The 24242-nt window shown below is 33.8% G+C and overlaps 1 protein-coding gene across 3 annotated transcripts in view; it reads right to left on the minus strand.

The window, feature by feature from the left end:
* Window positions 1–2140: 2140 nt before the first annotated feature.
* LOC150104737 (uncharacterized) overlaps window positions 2141–24242 on the minus strand; it is a 216193-nt gene continuing 194091 nt past the window's right edge. For all 3 annotated transcript variants that reach the window (XM_090395318.1, XM_090395316.1, XM_090395317.1), the window contains one exon: window positions 2141–5081. In XM_090395318.1, coding sequence (XP_090251444.1) covers window positions 2526–5081 — 2556 coding nt within the window. In that variant the 3' untranslated portion in view covers window positions 2141–2525. The remainder of the gene's footprint in view (window positions 5082–24242) is intronic.

Here is a 24242-nt window from a genome sequence, read left to right on the forward strand (position 1 = left end):
AAAGTTGTTTGAACTCTTTCTGACCGACTTCGGAGATGTTTACACTTAGAGCCTGCAAGCCTTTCTCATACATACAAGTTTCAATAACAATCTTTCTAATGCCGCCATGTACAGCTTCGCCGACAAAAACATTGCCTTTGTTTTTAACACTCTAACATATTCTTATTAAAGCAGTATATACAGTTAGCTTCAAAAGAGTTATTTACAAAAACATCTAATATAAACTATACCGAGACAAACAAAGTTTAATTTTTTACAATATTCACATGGGACTTAACCTAAGTAAAAAATCGATGTAATGTGCTTTGGAATACTTAATATTTAAACTACAAACAAGGTTTTACACTTTGCTTATAATTGTATTCATTCGGCTCGCTGTTTGATTTCCACTGATCCAAATTAATTCATTTACCCGGACTTATAAGAAAATTACTGATTTGACAATTTTAACGAAAAATAAATAAACAATAGCAATACAATACATTTAAAGCAAATTAAAAATAATACAAAATAATGATAAATAAAATATTATGTTTCCAGTTTTAATTAAATTTGTAAGTAAGGAGGAATACACAAGAGATCAACAAAAAATCGCTCCGCAATCGACGGGTTGAACACCCCTGACCTATAGCATCAGTAAAGTGGTGAGGCTAAAGATTAAATCATCAGCAATTCCAGACTAAACATAGATCTACTGCAAGCCATTTCATTTCAAGTCTCCAATAAGAAGGATGGTGGTTTCACAGTAGTGATGAAATTAGCTACCAATTAAGGCATTTACATATATTCAAGCCATAGTCGGAGATTTTAATCACATGCTTGTTGGCTGAAGAGTGGGACCTGATTCATTCTAATCAGATCAACTCAATAAATAACTCTTTCAAATAGGATTCAATCATTATCAGTTTTAAGCAATTAATTTGATAACAGATTTTCACTCTTTTTTTTAGATGTTCTTTTCTTTGATTCTTTTGGATCATTCTCATACTTATTGCATAAATTTTACCTGAATTTACTTTTCAGAAACAATAATAATTTTGTACTTACTTTAAGAGTTACAATAATTATAAAGTGAGTGCATAAAATAATGTTTTAGAAACATTAGTTAAATTATTGATCAACACAGAAATTACCCTTCTGAGTTTAATTTTATTATTTTTAAAATAATAAAATTAACAAGATTTACTATATATATATATATATGTGTGTGTGTGTGTGTGTGTAATTTTTTAACTTGGGGATACTGTATATTAGAGTTACCAAATAATTTTATAAGCTTGGTTATTTAACTCCTAATCCCAAGTATGCAAGCAATTAAGTTTGTCCTGAAACATAGTTGAGGCGCAAACTTAAACTCATGTATAAGGTGGGTAAAGCTCTGATCACTATTCTTAGTATTTTCCCATAATGTAAAGCACATCTAACTAAAAGATATATACTGCTATACATTATTGGTGGGGGTCGCTACCCAGACCGGTTTCAATCTTTTTTAATAACCTAATATACAGTATCCCCAAGTTAAAAAATTAATTACATCTGTATCTCCTCCAGAGATTCTTATTAAAAATAAAAACACCTTGCAGCAACTTCTATAGGTAAAGTTGATAAGGCTCTGTATTACTAAAACAGGTCTAGCTACTCACTGAGGAGACCTCAAAAAAGGTCGAAACTGGTCTGGGTAGTGACCCCCACCCATTATGTATAGCAGTATATATCTTTTAGTGAGATGTACTTTACATTATGGGAAAATACTAAGAATAGTGATCAGAGCTTTACTCACCTTTACAATGAGTTGCCCTGGTGTTGTACCATCTTTAGACTTGAACTATGTTTCAGGTGCAAACTTAATTGTTTGCATACTTGGGATTAGGAGTTAAATAACCAAGCTTATAAAATTACTTGGTAACCCTAATATATATATATATATATATATATATATATATTTTTTTTTTATTTTTTTTCCTGTCGTTATTATTGTTTTTCCTAGTAAAATATTTTGACAGATAATTTGTTTAAACTTTCATCATTTTCTTATCACAGCTTAATTTTTTCTTCCTTATCTTATTATAATATTTTGGTTCTTATTTATAAGTTAAAATAGCAGTATAAGCAATAAATACATTTGAAATATTTTCTCTTTTTAGTATAAAATTCTGTAATATGTTTAATTTTATTGCTCAAACAATTAAAGGGTATTTTTTTCCCAACTACATTTACAGACAGTGATGATGATAATAATAAGTGATAACAATTTCATGTATATATTATGTATATTTGTAAAGTGGGCATGTAATGGAACAACATGTGCTATCAAAATATTTTACACAAAAGCAGTTACTATAAAAACTTTCCCAAGCAGATTAATATATCATAGATATTATCCTTAATAAAGTAACTAGTTTTTTTTATATATATTAAAAGCAATACTCTTTTTTTTAAAAATATACAAAAATATTATTTGATGTTATATAAAATTTGGCACAGCTAATAACAGGCTACCAATTTGGTAGCCTATTGTCAATATGTCAGTGTTCTTCATCTCCTTCTAAGGGCAGTCTTTTTTCAGGATGTGAAGAAAACTGTTGTAAGGGTGTATCTGCTTTACATGTATTATCAGCTATACCTAAATGTGCAGTATTAATCCAATTTTGCACTTCTGAAGTGACTCCTGGATCTCTGTGCTTTTTTTTTTTAGTGCCATGCTTGTGACCTGAGTAAGATGATTTTTTCTTGCTATGAGGTTTCACAAATTCCTTTCCAGCATTCTCAGAAGAGACTCTTTCAACTTTGATAGGGTAATCAGTAATATTCTTTGTTACTATGTGCTGATTACAAGGTATCTGTTCATCACTTATGAGCTGTGGTTTAGGAGAACTAGGAAGAACTGAGGATGAAGTATACAGGTGCCTTCTGCTTGGAGATGGTGAGGCAATCCTTTTAGAATGTACATGATCAGAATCTGTAGAATCTTGTGAAACAGTTCTCTGAAAATGTGATTTTGGTGATGAGATATATCTTTGTGGTGATTTAGGGGTTAACAGTTGATGACCTTGAGATGGACTATGCTGATTAAAAACTCTAGGGGACATCTGGCAGTGATTCATAAATGGGAGACTGGATTTAGACAATTCTGGAACAGAACTTACTTGCGAAGTAGATAGTTCTTTTACTCTTGGAGGGGAATGGCTGTGTGATTCCTCTGGAGCAATATTACTAATTTGTGGATGGATCTTGGGTCCTAAATATAGGTCAACATCTACTGAGGATCTAAAAGAATCAGGATCTACAACAATGGCTTTGGCATCTAGGTTAGAAGAGGGATCAAGGAAAATTTTTGTTTTTCCAAGAACTTTGCACGGACTTCTTAATGGTTTTGGCATAGCTGAATGTAAAGAGGGTTTCTCATCCAGTGCCATTTGTGCTCTGTATGGAGATACAGCTTGTGTAGAGAACTTATGTGGTAATGGATCTGAGTCATCTGAATATATAATTGGTTCTATACCACTGATGTTTACAGAAACATTAGTGGGAACTGGGTCTGGTGAAATATTAGGATCCATAACATATGATTGGGGTTCTACACATAATCTGAAAGGAGTGTGAGAGGCAATGTCATCTGGACGAATGACACCTAATGAAGTCAACATGTTTCTCGCAACTGATACACGTTCCTTGCAAGCTTGATCATGACGAATCATATTTTTGATGTACTCTAAGGCATGATGCTGAAGTTTCCATTCAGCATATTGTCCACTTGGGCTTCTAACATCACCAAGCTTCTTTGAAATCCCAGATGAGGCTATGGGAGGTATGCTTTCACTGGTATTTTGTTTTTCACTTAAAACATTTGAACTTTTCTGAATAATATCACTAGACCATCTTGGAGACCCAGGAGTTGTTGCAGAAGACATACTTTCACTACCATTTTGTCTTTTGAAATATTTTTCACTTAAACCATCTGAGCTTTTTTGTATATCTTTGGACTTTCGTGGAGATCTAGGAGTTGTTGTGTAAGACAGATCTTCACTAACATTTTGTCTTTCAAAGTATTTTTCATCTAAAAAATTTGGACTTTTTTGCATAATATCTCTGGACCTTTTTGGAGACCCAGGAGTCATTGCAGAAGGAATGTCTTCACTGACATTTTGTCTTTCAAAGTATTTTTCACTTAAAACATTTGGACTTTTCTGAATGAGATTGTTTATATCTTCATCAGCATTATGAATTTCTTTTTCTAGTTGAGAAATAAGCTTACATTTCCCATGAAGTACTTGGGATAAATGATCTATATGATCTTGTTTTGATTGGCACTGCTCAGATAAATCTTGCGAAAGGACTTTTAAATTACCTATTTTTTCATTTAATTCTTCCACTTCATCTCGTGCACGAGATGCATTCAGAGATAATTCCCAATACTTCTCTTTTTCTATCTTAACTTTGTTTGTAAGATTTTCAGTTGCTTCTTTAAATCTTTTTTCTTCATTCTCCAGTAATGATCTTAGTTTCTCTCTTTCTATAGCTCTTCCTTTATACAACTTAACTGCATCATCATGTTGCTGAATGCTATGAACAATTTTATTCATCTCGTCTTTCCTTGTTTGCAGCACTTCATTTTTCTGAATTATCTCATTTTCAATTAAATTAATATTATCTTTCAAGTTCTGACTTTTGGTGCTGTTTTCTTGAAGTTTCTTTGTCAGTTCTGAAATTTTCATATCCATAGTTTCAAGTTCTTTAGTGGTTTCCTGCATTGTTTGCTCTTTTTTGCTAATTTCTTTCTTTACAGATGATATCCATGAAGATGTCAGTTCTGACTGAGTAATATTGGGGTCTGTCATCAATTCAGGAAGGAGAGGAGAGAATTTCTTTAGAATTTCCTGTTTAATAGTTTCTAGATGACGATTTTTATGTATCACTTCCTTTGATGTAGTTTCTAATTTGGATTTCAACAATGCTACTTCTTGATTTAGTCTTGTTGTTTGGGTCCATAACTCTTGGTTACGTTTTCTTTCCTGCTGCACCTCTGATTTTAATGTGTTCACTACTGCTCGTTCTCTTGACAAATCTCTTTCCAGTTCATCCTGAAAATTCAAGACAAATTAATTAGCAGGATTACTTAAAAAATGCACTAACTTGGTAATCTTGATATTAATGCTAATTACAATTCGCACCCTGGAAACTATATATCAATTCAAACTTTTTTTTACTACCTGTTCTCGTTATTCCCATTCTCTGTCATTTGTGATATACCTTTACATCTTTCCATTACAATCTTATACTTTAATTTCACTTTTTGTATACAATATTTATGTACAACATCTTAATATTTAAATAAAATCCTTATATAGATGAGAAGTGGACAATTGGTTTAACCACATGTAATTTACTTGGAAATGAAAATTAAGTTCACAAATGGTCCAAATGGAAGGAATTTTATAGCTCTTTTTCAGGTAGGGCTAAATCTTAGAAGATGTTTGGTTTAGTTGGAAATATGGCTATGAGATAAGTATAATTTGTCTTTTAACTGTGCATGTACTTTCTGCAAGCATACCTGTTTGGCAAGAAGAAAAACTAGAGTTTCCATGAGGAAAGGCTATCACCTCTTTATGATACCATCTAACTCACCTTCACTTGAAAAGCTCTTGTAAAGATTTCTCACATGTACATGGGATTTGACTCAGATATTTCTAACAAAATAGCAAATGTCATTTGCTATTCAGTTTGGGTAGTTACCCTTCCTGTAATGCTTAGTATGCATTACAGGAAGGGTAACTACCCAGACAAGGACATTATACATGTCCATTAGGATATGTGCTTTGCATTATGGGATACTAAGGCAAGTGATTGAAATCATTTTATATAACCAAGTGGAAAAACTTTCAACTAGTCATATGTGGTTTGAGAGTACTTAGTGATAAGATCTGCATTTATTTTTTGTCAAAGTTATAAGATTTTTTAATTATTTATTAATATTAAGGTTTATATTTAGCTAAAATATTAATTTAATTCAATTCCAGTGTCTTAATTAAATGTGAGTGTAACTGAGATGTATTTGCATTTTATACTTCATATTTAATTATTGAATTAATTAAGCACAGTGTAGTGACATTATAATTAAGAATTATAGACACGTTAATACAAGAATATTTTAATGTTTGCCAAATAATCTGTTAGTTTCAGACTGAAATATTTGGCAAACATTAAAAAAAAAAAAAATCTTGTGTTAACATGTCTATAATTCCTAATTTATTTAACTTTGTTATGAGTAGCTGTGCAACAGAGTTATATCGTGAGCTTTTAATGAAGGCATGACATGAGTGAGCTGAGATGTCAAGCTGCAATTAAAAATGATTCAGTGCTCATACTGTGCAAGTGAAGTGGTATATGATGTATGGGTGTTTGTGATAGTAGGAAGAGTTTGTACTTACAGGATGGATTATACTTGAATGGATTAGGTGCTGGGAAAAACTGTTGTTTAGTGAGTGAATATAGATAATCAGGAAACCTAGGTATGGCAGAATGGCTGCATGAAAGCTTGGGCACATAATAATAGGAGAGAGAGAGAGAGATGAAAGCTGCTATGACTACAAGAATAAGAGTGAGAATGGTATATAAGGGATGATCCCAACTGATGGTGAGGCTAGTTTAGTCACACAAAAAAAAGCAATGAGTATGGCAAATGGAGTAAGGAATTTACTTCATGTTGACATCAACTCAGACTGCTTATTTGAATCAGTCAGATTTTAACAGTTACTTTGATAAGCAACAACCCAATGGTTTGGTTATCATGCATGTTCATCAAGGCCAAAAGCATCAGGAATAAAAGTGATGAATTTTTAACATTAATAAATAAAATGAATAAAAAATTATTGACATATGCAAGATTTGGCTAACAGAAGAGGATATCCTTACAGGAACAGAATGTGATGGGTACAGCATATCAGGGAGGACAAACAGGATAGATAGGATTGGGAAGAGCTGGTTAATGACTGACAAAGGATTAAATCCAACCAGATTAAAGATCCTGAATGGTGGTGGTAGTATAAGTAATACAGACCACGAGTTCAAGACTATCTGGTGTAAGGCAGAGGTGATCATGTCAGAATAAACGGTTGCATACTGCAACAGGCCAGATTCTCTGAAAAAAAGACTGAACTTCGCAGACAGATAAACCTTGTGGTTATAAGACTATCGTTATGGGTGATGTTAGTTAATGGGTATTCAGAACAGAAGGAAGAGATAGCATGGGAAAGAAATTTATAGTTACTGAGGATAACTTCCCTTAAACAACATATGATGAAAGGGATTTCTTGCTCATGGCACAAGAATGCCAGATCTAGAAATGACATTTGAGAATCTGTATAAAAATCAGCTAACTATTTGTCTCTAAATTAAGAGAGAAAGATCATGTAATTTAACTTGGGAGGTGGAAAATAAAGTTGGTCCTTTGAATAAAAAAGAGCATATGTAAAACTATAAAGCAGGTGACTGGGATAGAGTGAGAAGGCAAGCTTGAAGCAGTATGAAAAACAGCATGACAGAGGAATCAGCAGTGTATGGGTAGTACTCAAAAAATGTCTGAAGGAAGCTGTATCTGACTATAACCCCAGAGTCACAAGAATAAATTGCACAGGTGTTAAAGTGATGAATAAGGCTTTAAAGGCTGTAGATCCAAAACCATAATAAAGATGATAACAAGGCTTGAAGCAGTGTAAAATATATACTAGGAAATTGAGAGATGTGGTGGGAAAGATTAAAACTGGCAATGAAAAGTTAGCCAAACAGGTGAAAGGAAATCGAAGAGAATTTTTTTCCCTAACTTTAGTGAAGTTGGAAGTAGTAAAGTATCAGATGCTTTACAAACAGCAGTTGTTAAGCAATCATTTTAAAAAGATATGCATTCCATGCAGACCAATTAGCTATTTATAAGCTGAGGTGGGACTAGATGAAAGGATAGAGGTGAATGAACTGGAAGTATTAAAGCTATTGCAAGTGCTTGATTCCAGCATCTCAGCAGAAATGGATGGGATATTGGCCAAGGAAATGAAGAAACATTCAAGACAATTAACATTTTCCCTAATTTGGTTATTCAGCCTGAGTTTCAACATGAGCACAATTCCTAGTGACTGGCAAGAGAACTGGATAAGTCCATTATAAAAGGGTGAAAATAGGACAAAAGCACCCAATTACAGATCAATCAGTATCTCTGGAATATTCATTAAGGTGGTGAAGTGGTTAATTAGGATCAATATCCAGAGGTGTGTAGACAGTGCTATCTATGCCCCACATCTCAATGGACAGCACTGCTGCTACTAATGGCTCAGCAAAAAGTTAAGTTTGAGCGCGGTTAGTAGTTGGAAGGAGATCAATCGTTCGGTGCTGTTGGCACACTCTCCCTCGATGAGTCTTTGGACTCCCTGGAGGTGTCACATAATAATAATAATAATAATATACTCGCATTTATTTTGATAGACTGACCACAGAATGGAATAAGAGGAATGACTATACTATAATACTTTTGGATTTTGCCAAGGCATTTGACAGAATTTCACACTGGAAGTTGTTAAGAGTATGCAAAATGGGCTTGTGACATGGATAGGAGGATTACTGACTGTCAGATATCAGAAAATAATGTATACAGATGCTAAGTACAAAGATGACCAATACGGTACCACAGATATCTATACATGGCCCACTCATTTACACTGTCTGCCCTCACCACTTCCACAGGCAAATCATGCATTACTCTTTGAGAGAAAAATCTAGCTCTCACTCCTTTATTGACTATATTCATTCTCAAATTCCATGGATGCCTTCTCATTCTCTCGCCCTCAATAAAATGAAAAATTCCATCTACTGGTATCCTGCATGATCCCCTCAGAAGTGTATCAGTTGCTATCAACATCCCTCTTTCTCATGTTTACTAGTGTCTGCAGTTCACAAATTCTCAATTTCTCCTCATAATCCACATTTCACATACCAATATCATTTTGAGCATTCTCCTTTTTACCCTCTCAACTATATCTACACTCTCCAAAACCAGGAGACCAGGTTTGCACATAGTAGTCCAGATAAGATCATATCAAAACCTTGAAAAGAGGCAAAATGATTCCCTTTATCGCACAATAAAATTATTTATATGACCCCTGAATGGCAACTTCCTTATCTACTAAAATTCCAAGCTCTTCAGCCTGGTCAGTTTCTTCAAGCATAATCTTGACAATATAATATGCCACTGGATATCTCATTATTCCAAAGTGCATAACTTTACTAAGATTGAAATGACAGCCATTTTCTAGCATAATCTTGCCAATATAATATGCAATTGGATATCTCATTACACCAAAGTACAATACCTAATTTTACATTTACTACTAACATTGAAGTGACAGCTATTTTCACATGCTCACAATCCTAGCTTATTCAAATCATTCTGCAAGTACTGCATATCAGTCACATTCCTGATTGTTCTGCTTATGACTTATTATCGTCAGCAACAGCTGTGTGCCTCCTGTTAAATCCTTCCCAATGCCATTAATACAACGATTGAATAACAATGGGCGAAGGACTAATCTCTGGGTTACACCACTGGTCACCTTAAATATTGCAGACACACATCTCCCATATACCACTTTTTGAAATCTGTCAGTCAACCATCCTCTTATTGAAACTAATAGTTTATTATCCAATTTCAATTCCTCCAACTCATGTAAGAGCCTTCAATGCTATATCATGTCAAAAGCTTTAGCTAAGTTCAAAAGTATCATAGTGTATACATTCCCTTTGTTTAACTCAGCTGTAACATTATTATAAAATATGAGCCAGTTACTCAAACATTACCTTCTCATAGTAAACCCATGCTGTTCATTGCAAATATAGATTCTCTGTCAAATTTCTATATGTGATCTCTTACTAACTTTTCTGAAATCTTCACCAATCTCCAATGTGATTGCACAAGGGTAGATAGTAAGACTAATACTAAAAAGAATTCCACTGGACAATTTGTCCAGTGGTCCAACTTTCAAATGGTTAAATCGAGGATTAAAGATGAAAAAGCATAAGTCTTGGATAAAGGCACAGTTCATCTTGAAATCTTTCTGAACAAATCAAAGAGAATAAATTTGTTCTAACAAATCAAAGCAGGAGGTTACTTTCAATAAATATTCCAGTTATCATCTAGTTTTCTGTAACTTTATGTCAGGGCCACTGCCAGATTAGCTCGTGCCCCGAGGCAAACAATTAAATATCGCTCCTGATGGATTATAAGACAAAAATATAAGAAAATCTCCAATTGCTATTTTGTTTTTATTACAAGAGAAACATTAATGCAAAACGATTACATAATAATATTAATTAAATGTTTGCTCTATGGGGATATAGCACAATAAAACTGTTTATAAGCTCTTCTAAATTTAAATTATAAGCTATGTCTGCCTCTATCGATATAGTTGTCAGATCAACCAATCTTTCTTGGGTCATTGCTGTTTGCAAATAATTTTTAATCAGTTTAAGCTTGGAAAAACTTCTTTCCACACTTGTTACGCTGCTAACAGGAATTGTTAATGTAGCAATGGTGCCTACCGCAATACTGCTGAACATGTGCTTTTATTAAGCTGTGCCATGAGGCAGGTTGCCTCTATGCTACGCCCTGTCAATGGTACTGCTTTATGTACATCATTTTTACACATACTATGGTGTACAAAGAACTTCACAACAGTAATCCTGTTATATCTGATTAGTGTCATTTACTTTTCTCTTAAAATACTTATCACTTGAACAAATGATAATGTTCTTATGTAAGATAATTACATAATTATTTAATGAGTGTGAGACTACTGCCACAGAGACCCAATCAAGCACCTGACAGATTGAAACACTACTGTTTAATATGATCCATCAAAAAATTGTGCTTACATACAACTTCACTACACACAAAAAAATACATGCACAATGAACTAATATCAGGGCCGCATTTACCATTAGGCACAAGATGGGGGCCTCACTCTCTAGGGGGGGGGGGCTCATTTTAAAACCGTACTCCTCACAAAGAACAATAAAAAAACAGCATAGTTATAGTTGCAAAATAAAATACTTATTTTTAAATATTAAATTCATAATATAAAAACTAGAGGCTACTGAAAAATTTGTGAGGCTTCCCACTTCCATTTGAAATACATTGTTCTTTCCTTAGAATATAAAACTAACAGGAACTCTGTATTCCATAAAATTCATGTATGTAAGCATACCATTTCTTTGCTGGATGTATATACACGTCCAGCAATCCTGGATAATATTCTGTCTGCCTGCTGAAAGAACATGGATAAGAAGTGTAGTTTGACCGTCATGTCCATTAGAAGGTGCGATAATCCTTCACGCTGAAAAGAACACTTAACTACATTACCTGGCATATGTAGTAGTTACGTTCTGTGGCCTACAGCAAGAAATGCAGTTGCTTGCCGTTTGCTCAGTAACTGGAATCTAAGTTATATCAGACTAAATACCTATGAGTTAAATTCATTTTGCTGCTTGTTTTATTGTATAATTATAGTTTTAATGCCAGCAAAAAATAAGAAATCCTTTCATACATTCTTCACTTCATATTGTATCACTTTGGAAGATCAATGTCACTATCAATTTTTTTGCTAATTATTTTAATCGCCAATACATTTCAAAATTCTCCAGGAATTTGATTGAAGATTATTATTTTTGTCAATTATTTTATAAATTCATGAAAATCTGAATCTAAAAATGAATACAGCCTCCATCTGTTCCAAATTAAGTTTCCTATTTTATTCATAATCTTAGTTCAAAGGTTAGTTATGATACGTAAATCTTGAATCATATCATGTAACGCATAATTTTTATAACGTAATCTGTTGGTTTTTGCATTTCAACCTTCTTGGTTTCCCCCCTAATCACTCACTACAAATCAAAATAAACGGCAGTTATGAAGTCAACTGTTATGTACATATTTTCGGCTAATTTCTATATTATGAGGCAGTTTTGAAGTAGCGATATTTATCCTACAGTTTATCTTTTGAAACGTGTAGGTGCATGCATCAAAATGAAATTTTATTTCCAAAATTTTCATAACAGAATTAATTTGCCTGTAATGGCTAACTCCCCCATCCCAAAATTATCACCACACACACACAAAATACTGATAGATAACATGCGCACACTTTCTTTTTGTTTGAATTCATTATTTTTCCAAAGTAATTGTACTGTTGCAATTTTAGGCAAAAGACAAAGCCGTAGAATCTCTGATAAAATACCACTGGATATTAAAAAGACTCACAATTGGAAACCCCGAGTAATGCAGTTTAACACGATTTGTTGTTCATAAAAATAAATAAAAAAATCGTCCCTAAAATTGAAATGTGCGACCCATATAATCTTATTTTGCAAGGAAAGGAAGCAAAATGTCATATTTATTTCAATAAATGTTATTTAAAAAATATAAATATTTGACATAATATTTCCAATGCAAACAAACATTTTGATTATTTATTTTCGCACATGTGAAATTCGTTTTTATTTGGGAAGAGACACAATAAGTAAATTGTGCAGCAAAAAAGGGTCAATCCAAGAAATACAGTGCACATAACTACAATAATCCATTAACAGCTGGGATGGGGGGGTAATTGCATTTTAACAGATAGAATGCTGATGGAGTTTTCCCATCAGCATTCTGCCTTTTTATTAGGTCAAAGGGATTTTTAGTATATTTGTGAACAGATATATTCAACATAACTTTTTACAACAGTTTTGTTGTAAGTGCTGCATTTGAAGAAATATTAGCGGCATAATAATAAAATAGCAAAATTCATAATGCTTCAGAATAACTTGATAATTTTGATAATACCAAAACAAAATGAGACAGATCTGTAGAAATCTATTATTATTATTATTATTATTATTAGAGTCCTTTTAATTATGAACTCTATAAAGATATACTTAATAAATTTGTTTTTGTTTTTAAATAAATAAACTAGTTTCATTTTGTCACAGATGGTTTTTGCTGGACTACCTGGACTTTTAGACTATTGTTCTTATCAATATTGTAAAAACTCGATTGTAGCTTAAATATTCCAAAGCACATTACATCGATTTTTTTACTTAGGTCAAGTCCCATAAGAATGTTGTAAATAACAACCATGTTCGTCTCTGTATATTTTTGTAAATAACCCTTTGGAAATTAACTGTATATACTTCTTTAATAAGAATATGTTAAAGTGTTAAAAACAAAGGCAATGTTTTTCGCCAGAGCTGTATGTAATAGATCTACATGGCCGCATTAGAAAGGTTGTTTATTAAATTTTGTGTGTATGAGAAAGGCTTACAAGCTCTGCACGTAAACACCTCCGAAATCAGTCAGAAAGGTTCAAACACCTTTCCGATGGTCGGCAACTTACAATCAAAAGAAGGCACAGAAGAGAACAAAGAGTGGGCCGAACTTGAAACTTAAGATAAAAGAATCATGCTGAATTCTTCGGAGGTTACATACTTCGTGCAAGGTCTCAGAGAAGGCATAATAAAAGGGGACAGAGCCAAGCATATAGGACTTCCCGGATCCAGAAGTCGCCAGAGAGAGAGAGGGCTTCCTGTTTCCAGACATTGCCAGAGAGGAGCTTCCCGGTTCCAGTCTTAAGAGAAGGCTTCGAGTTGCCAAAAGGAAATGTTCCAATCACTGGAGAAAAGCTTCCAGGCCAGAGAGAAATCCCGGTTGACAGTTGGCAGCAATTCGAGTTAGTGGAGGAGGCAGAAAAAGGAAGCAGTCATTCAGGCATTTTTGGCGAGCCCGAGCAGAGGAGAAAAGGTGAGACAAATTACCCAAAGCACCTTTGCTCGGAAGTTTTTCTTTTCACCATGGGAGAATAACTTTTGGCTGGAGCCGTAAAGGAGTACCGCAGGGCGCAGTTCACAGTCCGCTATTTTCCCGATGAGATATTTCTGAAGCCAGACTTCCTGAAGGAAGCTCAAGATCTCAGATGAGAGAATTGCCTTAGAACTTTTTGTGCAAGACCTTTGACTGAATGTGTGATATAGAGCTTTTGTAATTTATATACCTTTGTACAATTCCTCTTATAATGTGTTTTAGTTGGACAATTAAGATTTAGATTAACAGAACAAGAAGTGTCATAAGAGAATCTATTGGAATATTTGAAGTTGATATACAGTTTGTAAAAGTAACTTAATAAAGTTAGCTAACCTCTTTGCAAGTATACTAGAAGTTTAATAAGTGGAAATTGTAAGCAGAGTAAATAAGTTTTTGAGTTAAAGAAAGTTTTTGCAATCATTTTGAAACACATTCAAGAGACAACAGAGGTTTTTTTGTGTGCTGCTGCTAGTTGTATTAATTAGTTGGGTAAGAGCAGTTTCTATATCACATAAATAGAGCATTTGAATTTCAAGTTTATTATTATTTATAAATTAAATTGATTTTTCAGTTCATTTTTTTGTGCATCAAGATTCTAGTCATTTTATGGTAAAATGTCGAGTAAAAAAGTGGATGTTAGCGAGCATAGCAAGTTACCATTACTATTTATTGCCTCTATGTTTTAACTAAAGCTGGAATTATTATGCTTATTACTGCAACTTAAAAAAATCAAAGCTGGAGTTGAATAAATCTTGTAATAAATAAATCTTCTAATTCCATAAATATGATGATTTTTGCTATAATTTTTATTACCGTAAATTCAAAATTTTTATTTTTAGTGAGAATATCTGAACTTTACAATTCATGAAGTTCCAATTTTTACCTTGATTAGCAAGCTTAATTTGATGGTATTTAATTTTTTTTTTTAAATAAAAAAAAAAACTTTTATCCTTATACTAAATTATTACCATACCTTTTAATATTTTTTCGGTATTCAGAATTTTTGTAGCAACTATGATGCTTATAAACGAAGCTTGTCAAACAAAATCAATGTTCTCAAAATCAATAATCAACACTGCAATTGAAATCTTTCACAAAAAGATTTCAATTACATCTTTCTTTAAATTAATTATGATTGAATTACATGGAACATTTAAAAGTGTAAATAATATATATATTTAGAATTGCATTAAAAGATTTTAAACTATTTAGAAAATTTAATATTAAATATAAAGTATCATAGAAGTTGCATAAATATTTATAATCCATCGATATAAGTTAATCATTTATTTATATAAAATGACTTACAAGGTTGCTAGTTTAATATTACCAAGATTTTTTTTAATATTAATATTTATTGTATACATGTGAAATTCATTTATATTTTTGGGAAGAGACACAATAAATAAATTGTGCACCAAAAAAGGGTCAAATATCATAAAATAGTAACGGAAATTCCATAAAACAGTAATTAAACTGATAGTTTAGTTACCATTATTTGGCTAGTACTTGTAAAGTATTATACTATATACAAGTGTATATACCTAATTATATGGTTAAAGTAGTTGTCACAGTCAGTAAGAATATATTATTCAATTAATTATTATTCTTATTTTACTGTTACTCGTTTATTTTAACAAAACCAAGATACTACTGTTTCTATTTTTGTATTTTTTAAGCTTTTAGCATAATTGTTTATTTTATTAATATGTTTATTTTGGATTTAATAAATATTTATTTCGCTTTTGATAGATTAATACACATAATGATGCAAAGAAAATTTGAATCCGCAGCTAGTAAAAGAAAACGACTTAGAAAAAATTAAAATCAGCTAAATAGTCAAAAGAGGGCAATTTTGTCTTTCTTGCATTCTGAAAATGAAGAATTTCGTAGAACTGAAGTTGTACTTCACATTTCTCGGAATGAAAACGAAACATTGGTATCATTATCAGGAAGAGATGAAAGTGAAAATGAAGAACATCAAAATGATGTGGAAAACACAGAAGGAGAGAAAGAAGTAAATGAAACAAATCAAGAGGATTCTGAAGAAAATTTTCAATCGGAGTCTGTACTTACCAGCTATCTCTTATCCTACTGATATAGCAGTGTGGCTACTTACTATTAATGAACAGTTTATCGAGCATGTTGGTCAATTGGTAGAGCCTCTGCTACTAATGACTCACAAAACGTTAAGCAAGTTTGAACGCAGTTAGTAGTTGGAAGGGGTCAATCGTTTGATGCTGTTGGCACACTCTCCCTCGATGAGTCTTTGAACTCCCTGGGGTGTCACATAATAATAATATTTTAATAAATATGCCCCAGAATGTTGGTAAAATCGAAAATTAAAAAAAGAATACACAGAACGCAATAGAATACATGTCAGAAATGTAAATATATCACATTTTTACTGTAAAAAGGCAAATGGAACAAAGAAGAAACAAGAGTGGCTAATTTTTTCAGAAACCAGCAATGCAATTTACCGCTTTGTTTGTAAATTGTTTTCCAATTCAAATAATAGCTTAATGAAAGGTTTTAATGACTGGGGAAATATAACACGAACCTTATGTGATCACAAGCATTCTACTGAGCATATACAAGTGTGATGTGCACATATCACAAAAGAAAATCAAGTTCTGTAAATAGTCGAATTGATCAAACAAATACAATCTGAAGGAAAGTATTGGAGAGAGGTTTTAAAAAGAATAATAGCTACCATTAAGTTACTGAGGAAACTAGGGCTAGCATTTAGAGGTAATAAAATGATATTTTTTCTGATTTTTGCAGAAATTATTTATCGTGTTTACATTATTTAAGTGAATTTGATGATTCTTTAAAACATCACATGAAAATGTATGCCAACTGTGGTTCTCGCAGATCAAATTATCTTTCTTACAATACTTGTGATGAATTCATAGCGTTAATAGCTAAAAAAAACAAGAGAAACATTAATATCAGAAATTAAGGAAGCTGCTTATTTTGCAATAATACTCGAATCAACGCCAGACATTGCCTGTAATGACCAATTAGCTATGATATTTAGGTATGTTGCTGCAAATTCTGACATTAGAGAAACATTTATTGGGTTCATCAGAAGTACACAACATAATTCCTTATATTTAGAAGAGGTAGTATTAAAAAAAATTAGAAGAATTATCTTTGGATATAAAAATGTGCAGAGGGCAAAGCTATGATAACGCTGCCAATATGAAAGATATCTATACAGATTTACAAGCTAGGCTGAAAAAACGTAGTCCCTCTGCAATTATATACCATGCTCTAGTCATTTCTTAAATTTAATTGGCAACTATGCTGCAGAATCTTGTCCAGAAGCAGTACAATATTTTTTTTTATTCAAAATGTATATAATTACTTTTTGTCTTCAACAAGAAGATGGGGTATACTCCTTAAACATTTAGAAAAAATTCTTTAACAGTTAAAAGACTAAGTGAAACGAGGTGGTCTGCAAGAGTTGATGCTATATTGGCTTTGAAACGTGGATATAAACAATTTAAAGACGCATTACTTGAACTATCCATTTCTCCTCATGAAAAACCAATTTCTAAATTAGAGAGCTCATCATTGGCTGAACATTTTGACAAACCAGAAACAGCAATTTTAACAGTTATGTGGGACAACATTTTACAATGAAAAAACACTACTAGTAAATCTCTACAAGATCCCGATATGGATTTGATTTTAGCTAATAATTTGTTACAATCTTTAGGTGGTTTTATTTTAGATATAATAAATAGTTTTGCTGCTGTAAATGAAAAAGCGAATTTATTAACAGATGAGACAAAATTTAAAGATGAAAAGGAAAGAATTAAAAAACGAAAAAAAAATGAGTGACGAAGTTTCACTGTGAACACTTTTAATGTCATTTGCGATAAGCTAATTTTGGAAATTAATGAAAGAACAAAAAGCTATTTCGACATTTTTGAAATTTGAAATCAAGGCTTTCTACATATGTAGTTTATGTAGTTTTAACTCCTCATTATGGTAAGTTTCACTTGAGAAAATACCCTTAGACTTCTTAAATGTTTTCTCATAATAATAATCTATTCTGAGATGCAATATAACTGCTAACAGTTATATTAAATTTACACTATCTAAATGAGAGTAGTTTCTAAAGAAATTAGTTACATTAAACAGCTTTTTTTTTTTTTTTTTTTTTTTTTTTTTTTTTTTTTTTACGAGCAATCTACTGATAAAAGATTGTAAACCTACTGTATGAGGGTGTTCTGAAAAGTTCTCGGCCTAACAATGAAAAAAGAAATTTATAATATCAAAATTATTTTTATTTTTCAACATAATCTCCCTTAAGACATTTTCATAATCTCCCTGTATACATTTATTCCAGCGATGCTAAAGCACCATTATCCAGTCCCTGAAGTGGTTCTTAGTAAGATCTGAAAAATACTCCTCTACAGCTGCAATCACCTGTTGATTTGAAGAAAAAACACTGACCAGTGAGGAAGAGTTTTAGTTTTGGGAAGAGATAGAAGTCAAAGGAAGCCAAATCTGGGAAATAGAGTGAATGTTCCAACAATTCATAGTGCAGATCCCTTAATTTTCCCATTGCCAAAACACCTTTGTGGGCAGGTGCACTGTCCTGATGAAAGATGAGTTTTTTCTTCAGCAAACTGGGCCTTTTCTCACGAATTTTTTCATCTAATCTGGTTAAATGATCAGAATAATATTCCCCGGTTACTGTTTTACCCTTTTCAAGATAATTAATAAACAAAACACCTTTAGCATCCCGAATTACCGATGTCATGACCTTTCCTGCTGATGGAACCAAATCTGTCTTCTTTGGCACTGAACAACCGGCTTCTGTCCACTGTTTTGACTACTGTTTGGATTCTGGTGTGTAATGGTGAATCCAAGTCTCATTCATAGTAATAAATCGACCAACAAAATCAGTTTTATTCTTGTTAAAGTGCTCCAAGCACTGTTCAGAGATTTTCATTTGAGCATGTTTTTGATCTGCTGTGAGCAGGCATGGCACACATCTTATGCAGAGCTTTTTCATTTACAATTTTTCATGTAAAATATATCATACACTTTCTTTGGAAATGCCTATAGTCTCAGCAATTTCACACACTTTGATTCACCAGTTATCCAATACCATATCATGCACTTGATCAATGATTTCTGGTGTTACACTTTTTGGATGTCCTTCACGTGGATCATCTTCAAGGCTGGTACGCCATGCTTAAACTCAGCAGCCCATTTCTTAATTGTTGAAAACAAAAGAGAAGAGTGTCCATAAACTTTTATGAACTTCTAATGAATTTCTTTTGCTATTAAACCTTCTTTTACAAAGAATATAAAACCGCACGATACTCAATTTTATCCATTTCTAGGGATACAGACAACACTTTTGCTTTATAAAACAAACTACTTGATAGAATGACTTGCAATTTCACATGGATGCTTATAACAGCTACCAACTTAGAAAAAAAAATCTTGCCGATAGTGTTGCCATCTATGGTCGAGGCCGAGAACTTTTCAGACAATCCTCATACATTTAGTACCATAAGAGGGCTAAGGGTTAGATATTCTAGGAACCCTACTCTAGAATAAAACAAAACCTTTTTAAACACTTCAGGCATCAAATGTGAAGAGCAGTTATCTCGCACAAGATGATGAAAATCATCTACCACCTCAATATATCACAAACATCCATGTCTAGAGTGGAATTCAAATCCAAATTTCTCATTGTAGAGCTGAATATACTAATCAGGATAGTTAATTGCTTCTGAATCTTTGTCTTTCAAAGTATGTCTGCATACTTTGTGATATTCAGTGGTCCTGAAAATGAAAACAATAACATGCATAGACCTATGTTATGTTTGTTTGTTTTTTCATGTGAGTTATTCTGTAAGTTTCATTATATTTAATAATTCCATATCATACTTGTCAAAAAAAGCAAATATGCTAAGTTCTCAATTTGATTAATGTTAAAAACTGTTTTGTTTCTTTACAGTATTAGTCTCTTGTCACATAGCAGTCATTTCTAGATTATGAAATATGACAATTGTTAATATTCTATTTCCTTCTCTGAAGTTTTGACTGATAAAAAAAAATCCTAGCCATTTAGGTAGAATTTTTGTTCTTATAGCCGATAGACCAATTTTAAAAAATGTTGAGCTCTTGTGATGAAATGTTATTTATGCTGTTGCATCCTTATACAACTTAAAATTATTAAATTTTAGGCTTTATAAATCCATCCTTATAAAGTTTCTGCAGTTAGCCTAGTGGCTTAGCACTTCACAACCATATGCTTGGGGATGGAGTGTCCTAGGTTCGATTCCCATCGGTAACGAGAGGAGCTTAAGGATCTTCTTCAGCCATAGCGGTTTTTCTCCCCAATTATGCTGGGGTTTTTCATCCTGCAAACAGGCAAACCAGCCCTGTGAATACACACAGATACAGCCAGGAATACCTAAGACGATCCCTCCAGCCATAGTTCTGAATTGTCAGCTATGCCGATCTTGAGACTGGATAAAATATGGGGGGATTGAGCTGGTGCAATACCTCCCTGTAATAGGGACTCACGGCCATTGAATCACCATATGAAATAAATAAATAAATCCTTATAAAACTAAATTATTTTAAAAAGGTGAATAAAACTGCCAAGAGAATGCTATAGAGAGCATCCTCTAATTATGGAAACAATGTGTTTAATTATGGAAATAAAGATGTTAAGAGGTAAGTATTAGAGAGAAAATTGCCTGGCAGCTTATGATGCAAGTAGTGAGGACCGAGTTCTGTATGTGATGAGACTTGCAGATGTAATTTTTTTATGTGTTCCTGTCTCCACAAAAAGTTTATAAAAAGACATTTACAAAAGTAGTAATAATAATTTCATATTAATAAAAATGTCTGCATAGGGCTAGCCGTATGTAGACTTCTGTGAGGAAAGGATGTATGTGAAAGTACAAGGCATTGATTATGACAAGCTTAGGAGAAGACAGCTTGGAGCTATAGCATGGAATGAGGAGTTAAGCAGTAAGGAAATAAATGCGGCTTTGGAATTGATCAAAGAAATACATAACAACATCAATATGTGAATGCATTCGGAAGGTAAAAAATAAATTCTGTGTGATGATACAGCATTCCCCCATTATATGGGAGTTCACGGTACCATCTAGTCCCCCCAAATTTTATCTGGGCTCCAGAACCAGCATAGGTTGACGAATGAGACTGGGTCAGTTTTCCTGAGTGTAATATGTGTGTGTCCTCAGACCGGTTTGTCTGCTTGCGGGATGAAAAACACCAGATAAACTGGCGAAAAAACCATGCTGTCCACACTTAAGACCGGCTAACTTGGCTATGGTTGAGGAAGATCCTTGAGCTCCTCACGTCGTTGATGGGAATCAAACCTAGGACACTCCTTCCCCAGGCAATAGACTACTCACCTACCCATGCAATAGACTACTCACCTCCACTTCATTCACCACAATTCCTGTATAATCTACCGGTTTATTCGTGTGGACAGACTTATGTGTTCGTCGAACATGTTGTTTATTATTTTAATGGTATAATAGAACACAGAAACTAAGTAAATAATTAATTTATTAACTTGATGCTGATATTTCGCTGGTATTATAACCAGCATCTTCAGAGCACAAAAACACTGTTTGTCACAATACGCAAGACTAAAACAACATGGTGTACTTAAACAAAATTGTAGCAGCAACACTATTACTAGAGTCCTAGAAAAGTGCTAGTTTTTTCTTAATATGACTGTCTCCCAGAACTTTGGCAAGTTAATACAGCCATATTTGTTGAGATTTGGAGTGTGTTTTAGGGCTTCTGTCGCCTCTAAGAACAATCTCTCTGATTTATATGGGTTTCTGTGTAGTACTTTTGTGTTTTTCCAGTTGATCCTGTGTGCAGGGGTATCCAGAGCATGGTCTGCTAGGCCCGACTTCCCATAATGATAATTCCGGACGTATCGTTTATGTTCGCTGATGCGGATATTCACAGTTCTTCCTGTTTGACCGTAGTAGGCTTGATTGCATGAGCAGGGTACTTGGTAGACTCCTGGATGTGATAAAGGAGGAATGCTGTCCTTGGGTGAGCGGATGAGGGTGGCTAATTTGCTACATGGTCTGAATGTAGTGCGTAGTTTATGTTTATTGAGAATTCTTGAGATCTTTTTGGATGTGCCTTTAATGTAAGGGATGGTGACTGTTTTGTTGTAGTTCTCTGTGGTGGATGGTGGGAGGGGTTTCTTAGGAGTGTTTAGTATTTTGTTTATTTTTTGTGGATTGTAGCCGTTGGCCAAGAAGGTGTGGCGTAAGTGAGTCAGTTCAGCAGTAAGAGCCTTGTCATTCGAACAGATTGCTCTCGCTTTATGGGTTAGCGTTTTTAATATGCCATATTGTTGAGAAGGATGATGGTGTGATTGTTTGTGTAAGTATCTGCCTGTATGTGTGGGTTTTCTGAAAACTGAAAATGATAAGGAACGATCTGGGAGACGTGCGATGAGTGTATCCAGGAAGGGCAGACAGTTGTTGGCTTCCAGTTCCATAGTAAAGTGGATTTTTGGATGTTGGCTATTTAAATGTGCTAAGAATGTTTTCAATGTCTCAGGGCCATGTGGCCAAATAGCAAGCACATCATCAACATAGCGTAGCCAAAGTGTTGGTTTGAGAGTGGCTGTATTGACTGCTTGTTTTTCCAGGTGTTCTATGTAAAAGTTGGCTGGGGGGAAAAGGGGGGAGCCCATGGCTGTCCCATGAATTTGTTTGTATATTTTCCCTTTCCATGTGAAATATCCTGCATGTATTGTGAATAGTTCAAATATATCAGGGGGGGGGGGGGGAGGAGTGTGACTTCAGTAGATTGAGGGTTTCTATTAGTGGTACATTTGTGAATAGTGAAGTGATGTCAAAGCTTACTATTAAGTCTGAGCTTTTTAGGGTGAGGTGTTGTAAGATGCTTTTTAGGTGTGCTGAATTTTTGACAAAGGAGGGAGAATTGTTAGTGAGAGTGGCTAGTAGCTTCGCTAAATGTCTAGCCAGTTTGTATGTGGGACTATTTATACTGTCCACAATTGGGCGTAGGGGTGTGCCTGGTTTGTGAATTTTTGGTGATCCATAGATCCTTGGTGTTTTAACATGGAAGGGTTTGAGTTTGTTAACTGTGTCTTTGGGCCAGGAAGTGACTTTTTTTAATAATTTTCGTGCCTTATTCTTTTGTGTGTTGGTGGGATTGTGATCTATAATTTTGTATGTTGACTGATCTTGTAATAGTGTGTGCATTTTGTTTTCATATTCAGTTGTGTCCATCACCACGGTTGCATTTCCTTTGTCTGCTTTTGTTATGGTAATCTGGCTGTTGTTGTGTAGCTCTTTTATAGCAATGAATTCCTTATGTGGGATATTATTTTTGGGAGGCTTGGACTTGATTAGGATGTTGGCCACATCTAAACGTATGTTATTAGCTATTGTTGGAGGCAGGTCATAAATTCCTCGTTCGATGGACGCCATTATTTCAGCTTTTGGAACTTGCTTGGGAGTTATGGCAAAGTTGTGCCCTCGACTTAAAGCAGTCGTGGCTTCTTTGCTTAAGGTGAGTGACAATAGATTCACGACGACGAGGTCTTGTTGTAATTGCGGTCATTGTATGGTGTTCCGTTGTTGTAGATTTTCGAACTTCTTTTGGTGCCGGTTTTTGACTCTGTCGAATTCTTTTTTTGCAGTTGCGTCGGTGATGTTCTCTAAGATCTGCCAAAGTTCTGTATTTAGAATATTATGCAGTGATTCTCATAATGCGCTGATGGTTGTATTTGCTTGTGCTAATTCCCGGCGAGTGGTGTTAATTTGTTCGCGTAAAAGCGCTACACTCGCTCGTTTATAGATGCGTTGGGCTTTGGCCGAGTGGAACTTGTTTTTGATTTTAAAACAGTTCGGTATTAATTGGGTGTCTCGGCACCTCTTTAAGAAGGCTAACCTGTTTAGTTGCCGCGCCAATTTCAACTTCCACTTACCATATCGTCGTGTCTTGCGTACGATATCGTCTCCGTGAAGAATCCTTAAACGTGTGGACAGACTTGTGTGTTCGTCGAACATGTTGTTTATTATTTTAACGGTATAATAGAACACAGAAACTAAGTAAATAATTAATTTATTAACTTCATGCTGATATTTCGATGGTATTATAACCAGCATCTTCAGAGCACAAAAACACAAGAGACTAAAACAACATGGTGTACTTAAACAAAATTGTAGCAGCAACACAAAGACTAGAGTCCTGATTTTGGCGCCCTCTATCTGAAAAAAAAAAAAAAAACGCTATCATATATTACTAGAGTCCTAGAAAAGTGCTAGTTTTTTCTTAATATGACTGT

The sequence above is a fragment of the Typopeltis vanoorti genome, chromosome 7 (genome assembly GCF_054136105.1).
Source record: "Typopeltis vanoorti isolate ZY-2024b chromosome 7, IOZ_Tvanoo_1.0, whole genome shotgun sequence".
NCBI classification, from domain to species: domain Eukaryota; kingdom Metazoa; phylum Arthropoda; class Arachnida; order Uropygi; family Thelyphonidae; genus Typopeltis; species Typopeltis vanoorti.